This window comes from Canis aureus, chromosome 3 (genome assembly GCF_053574225.1).
Source record: "Canis aureus isolate CA01 chromosome 3, VMU_Caureus_v.1.0, whole genome shotgun sequence".
NCBI lineage: Eukaryota > Metazoa > Chordata > Mammalia > Carnivora > Canidae > Canis > Canis aureus.
The window spans coordinates 54,979,316-54,995,720 of NC_135613.1; the positions used below are offsets into that span (position 1 = coordinate 54,979,316).

Consider the following 16,405-nt stretch of genomic DNA (forward strand, 5'->3'; position numbering starts at 1 on the left):
CCGCTGTTCTGAGCTGCTGCCTTTTATAACCAACAGCTCCTCTAGCGAAGGGCTTTCCTGCGTTCTGCGAGCAGCTCTAGCGACTGTGGAAGCTGTGGAGGGCCCGGTGGGACCCTCAGGTCTGTAGCCCGCCAGTGGGAGGCACAGGTGTCGGTGAGAGGCACAGGTGTCGGTGTGGGACTTGAGGGAGGGGTGTGTGGTGGGGGAGCAGTCTGGTGCGACTGAGCTGTGGGGCCTGACGCTGTGTCCAGGTAAACAGTGTCAGAATGGAGTGACAGGGACATGTGGGTGGCTCAGTGGGTTAGGCGTCTGCCTTGGGCTCAGGTCATGATCCAGGGTCCTGGGATAGAGCCCCATGTGGGGCTCCCTGCTCAGCGAGTCTACTTCTCCCTCTCCCTCTGCCCACTCCCCCTGCTTGTGCTCTCACTCACACACTCTCTCTCTCTGTCAAAAGCAAATGTATAAATAGAATATTTTTTTAAAAAGGAATGGAGTTACAATGGAGGATGCTGGGTTGATGCTCGCAGAGAGTTGCAGACTGGCATGGTGTGGGGGCAGCACCCAGCGCCCACACACCTGACCCTGGGCAGGTATGTAAGCAGGGTAGGAGGAGAGAGTAGTGTAAAAGAAAATAGGAGTTTTTTTCTTTCACCCCAGTAACCTACACCTCAAAGCACCTGCCAGCTACATAACCCTATAAACACACAGGGGTCACCCTAGATTCTCAGCTTTCCCTTGATGCCTCCACATGGCACCCTTAAACTCACTGCCTGCCCTGCCACAACTGGATCCCAGGTGCCACCACTCTCCCACGGTCCCTCAGCTGCTGCAGCTACCGCTCCTGCCTCTCTTTACCTCCCCACCCCCGCAAATCACCAGTGTCATCTCTGAAATTGAAAACGAGACCACACCTGGCTTCAAATTTTGCAGTGGCTTCCTTTGCCCTTCAGACAACAACCCACACCTGGACAGGACCCCTGCCCCTACCAGGTCCCTGTCCACCGCTCCATTCGTACCTCCCACCCCTTCCCTACCTGGCAGCTACCTTGGCCTTTCTGTCCTTTGATGTGCCAACATTATTCTAACCCCAGGTCCTTTGCCTCTGCAGGTTTCTCTGCTTGGATGACCCTGTCCCCAGATAGCTGACTCCTTGTCACTCGGTTCTCAGCTCAAATGTCTCCCTCTAAAAAGCAGCCTCCCCAGACCACCTTATCTAACACTCCCCACACCCCGAGCCGTGTCTTATCACCCCAGCGAGCTGCCCTTGACGTGTGTGTCACCAAACACCACCCCCCAGGAGAATGTGAGCTCAGCCTTGTTCACATCTTCGAGAAGGGAAGTGGCCTGTAGAGGATTAAACAGTAAATATCTGGGACCTATCCAGAATTAAGTATCTAGAGAGCACAGGGAAGTATTTGGTTGGTGTTTCTCGTGCGTGGGCAAGGAGTGATGCTCCTCGCTGCACCCCGTGGACCAAGCACAGGAGCAGATGCTCAAATATTTGAAAGAAGAGGGGCACCCAGGTGGCTCAGTGGTTGGGCATCTGCCTCTGGCTCAGGCTGTGACCCCGGGGTCCTGGGATCGAGTCCCGCATCAGGCTCCCCGCAGGGAGCCTGCTTCTCCCTCTGCCTGTGTCTCTGCCTCTCTCTGTGTCTCTCTCATGAATAAATAAACCTTTAAAAAATTTTTTTTCAAAGAAGGGAAGAAAGAGAGTGTGTATCCACCAGAACGGAAGTGGGTATAGAGAATGGAGTGAGCTGAGAAATAAACGGAGTGGTCGTACAAAGACACCAATGAGCAGTACCTGGTGGCAATTCTTGAGCCCCTCCCTTGCAATCTCACCTACTCTGGCCTGTACTCCCCGTTTCCCTCCTTCTAGATGTTCCTTCTCCTTTCTTCTTTTCCTGTCATTTTTGTTTCAAGCAGCCTCCACTCCGGGCATCTGCAGATAAACATGACACCGATGCCCTGCAGGTAGCTTTCACGGCTAGAAAAGGGCAGCGGCCAGGAGGCCGAGGTTCACTCGCATGTGCCACCGGAGGAGAGAAATGGGCCCTCCTTCATATACAACAATACAACCTAGACTCATTTGGAAGAGTTTTTAATCACCCAATATGCTAAGTGACCAAGGGTAGCATGTCACCAAGAGGAAGTTCTCTGTAGCCAATGGCTTCCCCTAAATCCCTCATTCTTGTGCTCATCCCCACGTCTGAGCATTTTCCACTCTTGTTGGAGATGCTTCCTCCCCTCCCCATTGAATCCTAATCATCCTTCAGAGCCCATCAAAAAGCACACCTCCTCCAAGAAGCCAGGGAGGTTTCTCCCCCTGTAACCCCCTCCCTGCAATCAGTGCTTTCACTGAACCATCACAGTACTTGGAAATAGGCTGCCCTATATGAATCTCTGAACTGTCATAGATGTAAAATCCCAAAAAGAACATCTCTGAAGTCCAACACCGTATATATATTTATATATGTTTATTTTTTTAACATCCCCCCTGCTACTAGGACATCTTGAACTCAAAATAACTTGGCAAGCCAGGCTCTCTGGCTATAGGAACAGGAAGGATCTCGTCAGCTTCTCAATGATTGCCTGCTGGTGAAGCCCTCACCTTCACATTCCCACTCTGTAGAACCCCCTCCAAGGGGAGATGGGAGACCTGGGGACCAGTAAGAAGGGACAGAAGAAATACTGAGGGCCAGAGACACCTGGCTGACTCAGTGGTTGAGTGTCTGCCTTTGGCTCAGGGTGTGATCCCAGGGTCCTGGGATGGAGTCCTGCATTGGGCTCCCTGCATGGAGCCTGCTTCGCCCTCTGCCTGTGTCTCTGCCTCTCTCTGTCTCTCATGAATAAATAAATAAAATCTGAAAAGAAAAGAAAAGAAAAGAAAAGAAAAGAAAAGAAAAGAAAAGAAAAAAGAAAAGAAAAGAAAAGAAATACTGAGGGCCAGGGATGACTGGAATGAGTGGTGAACTGGGGTTTGTAATGGGAAGGAGAAGGGACTAGAGCTTCTGTTGTCTTGTAATCCTGGGGCCACGTGGCAACCGGGAGACCAGGTATCGGCACACAAGCCTGGGCAATCCATTCTAAGCACATCCCACTCTTACCTATATTCTTACCTGTACTGTGCTTGAAAGTGGCTCTGCACAAAGCTTTGGCCTAGAGAAAGCTGAGCTGGTGGGGACGGGAGGTTCTCAGGGGTTTTGTTGGCTTCGGGCTGAAGCTGCAAAGAAATGAGGGGAGAAAGCAAGATGAGGCACCTGTCACTCCACCATCTCTGGACCACTGAGCCCTGGCCCCCCAGGCCCACGCCACCCCTCCTGGGGCCGGGACTCTGCAGGACCTGGATCTCCTGTTGGCTTTGCCACAATACGCAGCCCCTTCAGTCTCTAGACCTCCCCAGTTCCCCCAGAGGATGTGCTGAGGAGCAGAGGTGAAGCCTGGGAACGCTCCCCTACTCGGCCACCTCGGCTGTGACCTCTGCCCTGACTGTCCCATTCGCATCTCTATCCTGCTGGGCCCCGCGTGTCCACGCCTCCTGTACCTTCCCCCAGGCACGCTGCCTTGGCTCCGAACACATCCACGCCACATCTCCCATCTTCCACCTGCCAACCCGCCCCACCTGCATCTCCCCGGGAGCCACTCTTCACAGGAGCCCCAGGCAAACCAGGATTCACCCCTTAGAATCGAGAATAAGCCTCCTTCACCCCACATTAGCAAATTCCCACAAACTGGTGGCTTAAAATATTCAAAGAGTCGGGAGAAAGGAATGTATGTGTAGTGTGTGGGGTGACGTGCACCAAAATGCATTGAGGAGTGCCTGGGTGGCTCAGTGGGGACTCAGATGGTGATCTCAGGGTCCTGGGATAGAGCCCTGCATCGGGCTCCCTGCAGGGAGCCTGCTTCTTCCTCTCCTTCCTCCCCAGCTCCTTCTCTTGCTCACTCTTTTTCAAATAAATAAAAATGTTAAAATAAAATAAAATGCATCAAGAAACAGCAAGAGGAGGAAAAACATGGAGAGAGTGATGAGTATATAGATGGACAGATACAAGAGAAAGCAATTTTAGTAAAATGTAGAGTCTAGGTGGTTCTCTGTATAATTAATTCAATGTTTCCACATGCATGAAATTTTCCGTTATAAAATATTAGGGCAAATGCTCATAACAGAACATTCTTATTTGCCCCCATGGCTTTGCGAAGCTCAATTTGACCAGCACAGGGGAGGTAAGAAGGGTAGTGGTAGATAGGGCTGCTGGGCGAGTCTGGTTGCCGCGCTGAGTGGGGCCTTCAATGTCCTTAAGGAGACTACTCAGTTCAGTAAACAGCCCAGAAGCAAGATTAAGAAATAGCCTCCAGAGACACCTAACTCTGGGAAATGAAGAAGGGGTAGTGGAAAGGGAAGTGGGCAGGGGGTTGGGGTGACTGGGTGACGGGCACTGAGGGAGGCACTTGATGGGATGAGCACTGGGTGTTATGCTATATGTTGGCAAATTGAACTCCAATTAAAAAAATTAAAAAAAAAAGAAAAAGAAAAGAAATAGCCTCCAGGATCCATCTGGAGTTAAGGACACAGATCAGGAGGCCTGGGGTACAACGGGGCAAACTGGAGCAGGAGCTACAAAAACGAAAAGGAGGGGGGCGCTTGGGTGGCTCAGTGGGTGAAGCGTCTGCCTTCCAGTCGGGTCATGATCTTAGGGTGCCTGGATGGGGCCCCGTGTTGGGCTCCCTGCTCAGCGGGGAGTCTGCTTCTCCCTCTCCCTGCCCCTGCTCATGCTCTCTCTCACTCACTCCCTCTCTCAAATAAATAAAACCTTTAAAAAAAAAAAAAAGAAAGAAAAAGAGAGATGGACTCAAGATGCCCTGTGTCCACAGCTCATACCTGAGCACTTGGTGGGGCAGCAGACAAAGAAAAGGGGAGAAGACAGGTGGGAGCAACCTGAAGCTCCCATCTGGTGGCTGGAGAATGCCTGTTCCATCAGCGGATGAGGGAAACTGGAAGGGAGAAGTGGGTCAGGGAAGGGCACACTGTGTAAGGTGATGGGGAGCTGGAAGGGGATGAACCCTGGATGCAGAGATCACGCTGGGTGATTTGTGGCTGCGGAGGGCGGATGCCCTTTCTGGGACACTGAGCCCGGGTCCTTAGTCCTGGTGCCCCTTCTGGGACACTGAGCCCAGTCCACAGAGAGGTAGGGCTCTTTAATTAGATGTCCCACCCACCCTTAGCAAGGGACAGGCTCGTGACCCAAGCAAGCTGGATGACATGTTCCTGCCCTGCATGTGAATCGTGAGCAGAGTGACCAAAGCCTGAAACAGTGATTGCAGCAGGGTGCCCGGGCCAGAGCCCAGCAGCTTCTGCCACTGTGACAGGCGCATCCAGAGCTGTCTGATTCTCTCTGGGTCCAAGCTGGGTTCTCGTCTCCCCTCTGATCCCCTTACAAGTCAGCTGCAACTGGTTGCTGTTCACTTGCAGCCAAAGACCTCACAAAGATACAGGTGCTTCTGCATCAAGGTGGTAACGTGGCTCGGAGAGGTGGGAGTGGGGGCAGGCGGAGAGGCAGGGTCACCCGGAAGGGGGTACAGAAGGAGAAAATGTGGAGTGAGGCTGGTCTCAGAGGCAGCAGGGTCATTTGCAGAGCGTGGACTAGGAGGTCAGACCAGGCCGGCTCCAGTCTGCTAGCCAAGTGGCCCTGAGCATCTCTCTGGGCCTCATTTCACTTCTAAAAGGAGCAGGACTATCACATCCATTTCACGAAGCCACCATTAAAAGAAAAAAAAATTGTGTGTCCTGGATTGCACAGAGCAGGTGCCTCATATATATAGTTTTCTGGTCCTCTCTGCAGCCCCCTCCTGTTCTTAATTCTGCAACAGAGGCATTTCCCAAAAGATGGCCTCTGTGAGAGCATCTATAGGATGGTAAAAATATGTCCTTTTCACTGGATGAAAACATTGGAGAATCATTCCAGGGATAGAGAAGAAACGTGGTCCTTATGTTTTCTATTCTAGTTTCAAAAAACACCTAGCTGTATGGCCTTCCCATGTTTTGAAACAGAAATAACCTCAAAAAGAAAAAAACTGGGGCGCCTGGGTGGCTCAGACGGTGAAATGTCTGCCTTTGGTTCAGGTCATGACCCGGAGTCCTGGGATCGAGCCCTGCATCAGGCTCCCTACTCAGCAGAGAGTCTTCTTCTCCCTCTGCCTCTACCCCTGACCTGTGCTTGCTGTCTCTAGTGCTCTCGCGCTCTCTCTCTCTCAAATAAATAAATAAAATCTTTAAAAAAAAAAGGAAAAAATTGCTCAGTTACAGAGGACAGTCCCTTCTCAGAAAGGGAGGATGAGGTTTCCTGCCAGCTCCCACTTTACCATCGAGCCTTCCCAGCCAGGCCTCCACGGGCAGCCCAATTTTATGACAGCAAATTCCAGAAGGCGCTTCCACCCCAGACAGAGAAATAGATCTTTTCTGGTCTCAATCAGGTCAAGCTAAGAGCTGGGCAAGCTCCTCTCTTTGGTCAATGGCCACTCTCTCTTCCTGCCTGGGTGATCGATCAGAGCGTCTTAGGGAAAGGACCAGAGAGCGACTGACTGGCGTGGCTCAGAACAAGGAGCAAGGGGCAGAGGGGCCTGAAGTCAGTCTGAGCGGCTGGCGGGTCCAGTCAGAAGCCTGGATTTTGTTCTAAGTACAACAGGAAGCCACCAGAGACATTTAAGAAGGAGGGAGACATGACCTTTTGTCCTTTCTCAAAAGATACCTCTGGCTTTGGTGTGGAGAACATCTATCTAGGAGGATGCATTAGAGATTCGAAGACCATCTAGGGCTGCTTTGATGTGGGTCCTCAACTCAGTAAAAAGAATTATTGGCATGTCACCAGCATCCTGTGGGTAGATGGACACTGCAAAGGCCCCGTGGCACAGGACAGCCTCCACAGCAAAGATGTGCTTGCTATCCGGCCACAGATGTGAAACATGCAGTCTGAGAGAACCCTGCTCTAGGGTCACGCTCCCTAGATGTGGATCCTGGCTCTCCCACAGACTGGCTGTGTGACTTGGGGCAAGTCACTTAACCTCTCTGTGACCTTCCCTGGCCCATAAGCCCAATACCCCTTCCTGCCACCAGACGACAGCAGAGGAAGGATTGAAAGGCTGTCTAGGAAGTGACTTTCCAGGTAGGAAGTGCAGCCTGGCACAGCCAGGGATGGGGAGGAGGCGAACACACAGGACAAGTCTTTTCCTGTGCGGCCAGGGAACGGGGCACCCTCGATCTGCTCGTCTCCTCTCACCCCAGCAGGGTGAGAAGGAAAGGGATCCAGCCCTGCTTTGACATCGACTCAGGTTCGATTCCATTTCACCCAAGTATTAGCTGGATGACCTTGGGCAATTTGCCTAACCCAACTCTTCCTTAACTACAAAACGTGAGCCATCCGTGAGAACATCAGAGCAGGAGAGTGATGGGACCTGTCCAACTGCTCAAGAGTCTATGAAACATCTCTTACGTGTCAGCAGTGAAGCCAGCCCTGAAAAGCATCAAGTGAGATGCATGGCACATAATGAATATTCAATACATGGTATCTTTTAAAAAATATGTCATTCTGATTTCAAAATGGGTTCACTATGAGATTATAGAATACACAGGGTGGTGGACATATTTTTCTGCTCAAGCACTCATCTCTGGGGAAGCGACCCAGCCCAGATGCTCTAAAGACTACGTGAGTGCTGGGGCACCTGAGTGGCTCAGTCAGTTAAGTGTCCAACTCTTGATTTCAGATCAGGTCATGATGTCAGGGCCATGAGATCGAGCTGGGCCCACACTGGGCTCCACAATGGGCATGGAACCTGCTTAAGATCCTCTCTCTCTCAGGATGCCTAGGTGGCCCAGTGGTTGAGCATCTGCCTTTGGCTCAGATCCTGGGATTGAGTCCCACATCGGTCTCCCTCCTTCTCTCTCTGTGTCTCTCATGAATAAATAAATAAAAGTAAAAAAAAAAAAAAAAAAAAAAAGAAGAAGATTCTCTCTCTCCCTCTCTGAAAAAAAAAAAAAAAAAAAAGGAAGACTAAGTGAACACTGCAGAGGCTCCTCTGGCCACCATGGAGGCAGAGCCGATTGGAGAATGAAGCCAACAAGAAATAAAGAGCCAAAGACGTGGTGGTGACATCATCTGAGTCCTTGGGTCCAGCCTTACCTGAAGCTGGTGCAAGCCTTGGATTAAGGTTATAAAAGCCAATAAATGCTCTTTCCTGAAATTGGATCAAGTTAAATTTCAGTCACTTTCAACTAAAAAGATCTGAGAAGGATAAGATCGCTGTGTTTAAAAGAAGAACCGCCCATAGTCCCACAACCCAGAAACACCATCCCACAAAACACTGTAACTTTTCTGGTCCTCCCAGGTTCCGTTGTGGTGATTTTTTTTTTCTTTGTTTCATTTATGTGCTTTAGGGGCAACTGTGATAGTTCTTGTTAAAATAAGAAAACAGTGTTTCAAGCCAGACCCCCTTGTACTTGAACCCTGGTTCTGTCCCTTCTTTAGCTGTGTTGCTTTGGGAAGGTTCCTCGACCTCTCTGATCCTTGGTTTACTCATATATGCAATGGAGGTGATAACTCTAGCAGGACCCCATATCAAGTAAATATTCAAGGGGGAAAAAAAAGAAAGCAAGCCAAACACGACGTGGTGTTCGAGTGTCCCACCTTCTCAGCCCCTGGTCCTCGGGAGGAGCCCTCCAAGTCCTCATGCACACGATCCAGCAACCAGAGCAGGAACTCCAGGGCATCGTGCTGGGCATTGCCTTGGAACTGGGAGCCATACTTGGACACAGCGTTCTGCAAAGAAAGTAGAAAACCAGATGGTCAGTAGAGTCCCTTGAAGAACCAAGTCAGGGCCTGTAAGCACCAAGCCTGCCAGGGGTCACTAGTGGGCCCTGATCGGGGCTGACAACGTGGAACCAGCCTTGAGGTGAGAACTTTCTGGGCTGAAGCCTGCTCTTTGGGGGCAATGTCCCCAAATCCTATCCTGGTGTTCTGTATGGAAGGCAATTTCTCCCTGCATCCCCCCACTGGAAAGATTGCTGATATAGGTCCTGTCCTTGGAAACCCCACAGGCCATCTGGGCTGAATATGTGGATGATCTTGTCTGTTGATTGCGAGGGTGTTTGCTCCCACTGGGCACTCAGTTCCCACCACTGCCACCCATGAAAGCATCCTGCCCCACTCTCCTACTCTCTCCCTGGGTGACTCATCCACTCCCAGTCCCCCCCCCCCCCCCAAAGTGGGCTGTCCTAACATGCACGCGGCTCCCTTAACTGCCTCCTCCCAGCAGATGTGAAATCAAACTTCTGTGGTTAGATCCCACGATGCCTGAGCCAGTCCTGCGCCCCGTTCGTTCGTAAACATTTGTTCAGGGCGGACCACGTGCCAGATACTACTGTAGGGGCTGGAGTTACAACACTGAACAGAACGCACAGGAGGCCTGATGCCCACTAAGCTCCCTCGGCCCTCCTGAGAAATCATGCCACAGCTTTGTCATCTCCTACAGGGATGCATATTCCAGGTTGTTTTGTTTTGTTTTGTTTTAAGGTTTATTCCAAAGGGTGACATATAGACATATGGACATTTAAAGAATTCAAGACATAAAAAAAAGATGGTCATGAAAAGTCTTCCCTCCACCCAGCCCCCATCTCTGGGTGCCCAGCCCCAGAGGGAGGCCACTCGGCATTTTCTCAAGCATCTTTCCAGGAAACATTTTTTTTTTTGAAGATTTTGTTTATTTATTCATGAGAGACAGAGAGAGAGAGAGGCAGAGACACAGGCAGAGGGAGAAGCAGGCTCCCTGCAGGGAGCCCAATGCAGGACTCGATCCCAGGACCCCGGGATCATGCCCTGAGCCAAAGGCACATGTTCAAATGCTAAGCCACCCAGGTGCCCCAGAAGAGTTTGATTTGTTTTTCTTAATGCACGTGCTAGCATGAGGATCTGAGATTAAGCAAATCCCCACTGCCCATGTATGCACACGTGCAGGTGCACAGAGTACATTCTGGTTCTTTGCCACCACCCCCCTTAGATGCAGTCAGGCAGCAAGCCCCACCTCACGCAGGGCTGCCCTTGGCTCCCACCAAATGGAGCAGTCTGAGCTATGGACCCACATGATCCTCACCACCGCCAGTCAAATCAAATAGCCTGGGCTTTTTGCTTTTTCTTCCTCTAATCCTTCCACTGGGATTTAAAGGAAACTTTGGGATATGACAAAGCAAAATTCAAGATTGAATTAGCTGAAATACTGGCTCTGAGTCTTTATTCCAATCATACTAGTTTATGGCTCACTGGTGGATCCTTTGTGGTATTCTTCCTCCAGGCTTCTTTGTCCTTTGACCTCCAGGTACGGCTGCCAGATTGATTGATTGATTGATTGATTTTTAAAAATATTTTATTAATTTATGTATTTACTCATGAGAGACACAGAGAGGCAGAGACACAGGCAGAGAGAGAAGCAGGCTCTCTGCAGGGAGCCCAATGGGGAACTTGATCCTAGGACTCCGGGATCACAACCTGAGCTGAAGGCAGATGCTCAACCACTGAGCCACCCAGGTACCCCAGGGCTGGCAGATTTAGCAAGCAAAAATGCACGGTGTTCAATTAAGTTTGAATTTCAGGCAAGCAGCGATCGCTTTTAGTTTAAGTACGTCCCATGCAATACTTGTAATATATTTACGCTAAAGAAGTTATTTGTTGTTTATCTGAAATTCAAATTTAACTGGGCATTATGCAGTGCATCCTACCTGGCCACCCATCGCCTAGCCACCCTCAGTATCCCACTATCTCTATTCTTAGTACCAACATTCCTTCCCCGGGGGAGCAGCCACCTCCAACTCAAATTCTCTAAAACCAGCTCTTCCTCTTAACATCAGTGTCCTTTTTCAGATTCTCTCTCTTAAACAAAAATTATTATTTTGAGAGAGAAAGACAGCAAGGGAGCACAAGCAGGGGGAGGGGCAGAGGGAGAGGGAGAAGCAGGCTCCCCACTGAGCAGGGAACCCAACACAGGGCTCGATCCCAGGACCCCAGGATCATGACCTGAGCCGAAGGCAGATGCTTCACCGACTGAGCCCCCCAGGCACCTTCAGAGTCTCTCTTGAACCCACATCGGTCAGCACCAAGCGTTCTGGAAGCTGGTTCCCAATCTGTCTCTGTGTCCCTTCAGTAGAAACCCATTCCCGCCAGAGTCCTAATTGCTGAGAACCCAGAAGACAGCACCTCCTGGCAAAGGAGCCCAGCCCTGGGACTTTCCCTGTGCCAGCCCACAGCCCATTGGAGAACATCATGCCTCAACTCAAACCTCCCCTAACTCACCAGCGAACAATCCACCCTGCTCTGGTCTGGCCCCGCCCATATTTTTCACTGCCCTCCCACATATTTCAAAGCTAATTGAGCCACTCAGGTGCCCCCAACATATCTTGCCAACTCCACACTCTACACCTTGATGTCCTCTTCCTTTGGTGAGAAATCCATCCCCCTTTTGCTCATCATGTGAGTCCTTTAAGATGGACACTCTTCCTCTTAGCCTGGTACTAAAGCCATACAACCTTTCCAGAAAGAATGTGAGGATTTCAAGAAGTAGACAAGCTAGGCCCTTGGAAAAGTCCTTCTAGAGAAACAGTAATTCCACTTTGGGGGATCTAGCAACAGGAAATGAGAACTACAAGCAAAGATACTGCTACGTACTGGTTTCCTGGGGAACACTTATGGCACACTCAGATGGCCTGAAAAATTATGCTTGAGGAAATGAGAAGCAAATAAATGATCCTATCATTTTTTTGAAAAGTGCAAAAATATGTATTTGAGATTATTTGATATATATCTATAGCTAGAAAAGACCAGAAATACATGGCAAAATATTAACCAATGGTTATTATAAGAGGATGGGACAAGTGGTCTTTTTTTTTTTTTTTTTCATTTGTACACTGCAAATTTTATTACACTGAATTTTGTTCTTTAGTATTTTTCAGCTTAGAATGGTCTCTGGCAGGTATTTTAGAGTTCGGGTTTTTTTTTCGAAATAACTTGACCTAGGGGCACCTGGGTGACTCAGTCTGTTGGGTGTCTGCCTTCAGCTCAGGTCATGATCCCGGGGTCCTGGGATAGAGCCCCTGCTCTGCAGGGAGCCTGCTTCCCCCCTCTTCCACTTCCTGCTTGTGCTCTCTCTTTCTCTGTGTCAAGTAGATAAATAAATTCCTTTAAAAAATTAAAATTAAGGGATCCCTGGGTGGCGCAGCGGTTTGGCGCCTGCCTTTGGCCCAGGGCGCGATCCTGGAGACCCGGGATCGAATCCCACATCGGGCTCCCGGTGCATGGAGCCTGCTTCTCCCTCTGCCTGTGTCTCTGCCTCTCTCTCTCTCACTGTGTGCCTATCATAAATAAATAAAAAAAAAATTAAAAAAAAATTAAAATTAAAAAAAGGAAAAAAACTTGACCTACTGGTTCCTGCAGAAGACACTCACACAGAAAGTCTATGAAAATGTGGCCAGGGGATCCCTGGGTGGCTTAGCGGTTTAGTGCCTGCCTTCGGCCCAGGGAGTGATCCTGGAGTCCCAGGATCGAGTCCCACATCGGGCTCCCTGCATGGAGCCTGCTTCTCCCTCTGCCTGTGTCTCTGCCTCTCTCTGTGTCTCTCATGAATAAATAAATAAAATCTTTTAAAAAAAGAAAAAAGAAAAGAAAAAAAAATAAAAAATAAATAAAAAAAGAAAAAAGAAAAAAAGAAAATGTGGCCAGAGCTGTATTAAAGTGAAATCCTCCCTTGGGAGAAATGGACAGAAATATTTGCTACTTCTACACTGCAGCCTGACATAGCTCGCTCTGCATGTGTGCGTGCCTTTCTCTCTCTCAACACTGATCATTTTTAACACACCTCTTACACAATGATTCCTAGTTATTTCATATTTCCGGTGCTTTTCGGGAATGAAATCTAATTTTCGCACACTCCAAATGGTTATCACTTTTGATTTTCTGTCTGGTTTCTGATCTCGTTAGTGACCGCCATCATGCTACAATATGGATTTCTAGACTCATCTAGCCATTTCCTTTCTGTTCAATCTTTCTTTTTTTATCCCATTTCCATTTCGTGTCTTACTGTTTCGTCCAGAACTTCCAAAATATAAGAGCGATGAAGAAGAATCCCTGCTCGTAAAAGGCAATGCCTCTAGTGCATCACGTAAGGCATACTGTATGTCTAAAATTGTAGGTCTACAAGTGATGCCTAAGTACATAAGCTAAGATAAACTCCAGATGGCTGAAATCCTTAACATAGCCATGGGAAAACTTAGAAATACATAACACAGAATCTTTATCAAAAAGTATGACGTAAATAAATCTACAACTTCTAGGATTGGGGATGGGAAGGAGTGAGTTTGCAGAGAGTATCTGTGGCGAGTTTAAGGCTTGAGGAACTAACAGAAAACAGAAAAAGGAGTATTGAGACCCAGGCCGAAGGGACAGTCAACATGGACACGCAAATCCAGGAGCAGTCTCACGACTAGTCAAGAAGCTCTTAACCAAAGAAACCAAAGAAAAATGAGATGCTATTTCTTTTGTTCAGTAAGTTGAAACATTACACTTGCTGAGATTAGCCTTTAACTGTTCCCAACACTGGAAAAAAATGATTACCAAGTGATGTTCCATAAGGATGTTAGGTAATGCTAACCAAGGCAATCATCCTGCAGCATAAATGTATCAACAATTCACTGTATAGCTTAAACTTACACAGCGTTGCATGTCAGGAATAGCTCAATTTTTTAAAATGGGTGCACTGCACTGTACCTGAGTTATACCCCAATAACACTGATTTAAAAAGAAAAAAAAATAAAAATATAATAGTCACATCTTTGCTTTGACCATGTAAGTCCCCTTCGAGGGAGCAAATTTAGGAAATGGTCAGAGCCAAGGACAATGATTTGGACTCAAGAATTTTCAAGACAGTGTGATAACTGGAAACCTGCACAGTAAATATCTCTGCAGGGACTGGTTCATGTAATGAAATATTACAAAATCATTTAAAATTGAGTTCTACAGAATGTTATAATGGCCAGGAGAAAGCCTTAGGACAATATTCGCATGAAAAAAAAAGCAGGATATAAAACTAGAATTTCCAGTAATGTAGATGCTCTGAAACACGGCGATGTTTACGAAGGTTGTCTCTGGAGGGTGGAGTTCCAAATCATTTCTTTATATTTTTAGCACCTCCCGAGTTTTTTTTCCTATGCACATATTTAATGACATCGTTAGAAAAGCAACATGTCCACGTGTCATAGATAATACCATTGGTGGGATTTGTTAGGATGTATTTACTCATGTGTTGTTAAAAGAGGACGGTCCTACTGTCTGCATGCTGGGTGTCTGGGAGGTCAGCAAAGAGGACACCGCAAAGCCATCCCATTTGCATGGCTGGGGTTGGGGTAACTCACTCCAGCATGCTGGTCCCTCCTCTATTCCCCTCTTCCTTGGCCTGAAGCTAGCAATCCCTCCTCAAGACCCAACTCCTTCCTGAAAACCTTCTGCAGCTTATCCCCAACCAATTCTTCAGCTCCTCTCCCCGGGGACAGAGGCTCCCATTATTTATTTATTTATTTTTGCATTATTTAATTTATTATTTTTTAAAGATGTTTATTTATTTGAGAGCGAGCAAGTGTGACAGCATGAGTGGGAGGAGGTGGGGTACTCCATGAGAGGGAGAAGCAGGCTTCCCATTGGGTCGATCCCAGGACCCCGGGATCATGACCTGAGCCGAAGACAGAGGCTTAACCGACTGAGCCACCCAGGTGCCCCTTCCGTTAATTTACTTAATCTTGCATTTATCCTGCCCCACTCACAGAAGGCCCCTCAGCTCCACCTGCCAGAGAATGCACATCCCCACCCTCCCCTGTCCTTAGCTGACCTCTCCTGTTGACCTCTCCTGACCGCTACTTCTCCTGGGACACCCCGTCCCACGTCCCGCCATCGATCATATCCTCCTGCCAGAACTGCCATAAGCACCCTGTATATTTTTATTTTCCAGTTCTTGTCACCAGCTCTGACCACATGCCTGTGCTATCATTTCATTAACATCCACCTCTCCCGCTAGACTGGGAACTCCTAGAAAGCAGCCCCATGGGGGTTTGTACTCAACGCTTCTCATGCATTCCAAGTGCCTGGCATAGTGTCGGGACTATCTGTCGGGTGAAGGGATGTTTCCTCACCTGGATAATAAGGGGAGCCTACCTAGATATCAATCAGCAGGGTTTATTAAAAGCCCAGATCCTGGCATCCTCTGCTCCCTCCAAGCCTGGCTGCCCCAAAAGTCCCAGGAAACCTCAGATTACATCACCCTCATTAACAATTAACAAATGACTATCCTCCAGCCCCCCCCCCCCCCCCCCCCCCCCCCCCCCGGCTTTCAAGGAGCTTCCAGGCCTTGGGGATTTGAGAGCAAGAGATGAGATAGGAAATCCCAATGAGTCACGGAGAGCAGTTACTTATTTGGAGGATTTTTTTCAAGCTGCTCCTGTCTCTCCCACCGTAGCAGGAACCGCATGAGAATGTACCTGGCAAGAGTTAAGGTATACACACATTACCTCTCTCCCTCCTCCAGGTCTCTGTAGGTGAGAAACAAGAGAAATGACAAAAGCTTCCTGGAGGTCTGGCACTGTTCTTAGTCTGTACAGAGACAGAACTCATTGAATCCTCCCAACGACCTGATAATAAGGTAGGTACCATTATGGTCCCATTTCACAGATGAGGAAAGTGGAGGCACAGCGGGATTTGGTAACCTGCTCGAGGTCACAAAGCTCCAGAGACCCTGCTCTTAACCACTACACCCTACGGTGGTCCCTGCCATCCTAAGATTTCTGTTGTTTCGGTTACTGCTGGTCAGTCAGCCTCATAGGGAAGCACATGATCCTCCCGACTTAGGTCAGAAGACCAACCCCGTGACAATGCCTACATCCCTTGCTTCACCTCATCACAGACGTGATGACCTCGCATCCTTGCAAGAAGGGTGAGTACTGTATACAGTATTTACAGAGAGAGACACCCATTCCCGTAACTTTTATTACTGTATATTGTTATAAGTGTTCTTTTCTGTGATGAGTTATTGCAGTCCGTGTCTTAACTTGACCTAACTATAAATTAAGCTTTATTGTAGGTAAGTATGTATAGAAAGAAATATAGTGATTATGTAGGGCTTGGTACTACCTCTGGTTTCAGGCACCCACTGGGGGGCTTGGGACGTACCCCCCCCCCAAGCATAAGGGGGGAGAGAACTACTGTACTGCTTCATTATTAAGAAAGCGAATGTTGCCCAAAGGGGATACTGATGACACCCATTTGACCCACTGACTCCTGCAGAGCACTGCTTCGGTTAGTGGAAGTGGGAGAGCGGACAGGGGAGG

The 16,405-nt window shown here is 48.6% G+C and overlaps 1 protein-coding gene across 1 annotated transcript in view; it reads right to left on the reverse strand.

Annotated features, from left to right (window-relative positions):
* Nucleotides 1-16,405, reverse strand: part of USP43 (ubiquitin specific peptidase 43) — a 50,308-nt gene that overhangs the window by 32,267 nt on the left and 1,636 nt on the right. The window contains exons 2-3 of the mRNA XM_077883068.1: nt 8,679-8,810; nt 3,120-3,223 (exon numbers count right to left, since the gene is read on the reverse strand). Coding sequence (XP_077739194.1) covers nt 3,120-3,223; nt 8,679-8,810 — 236 coding nt within the window. The remainder of the gene's footprint in view (nt 1-3,119; nt 3,224-8,678; nt 8,811-16,405) is intronic.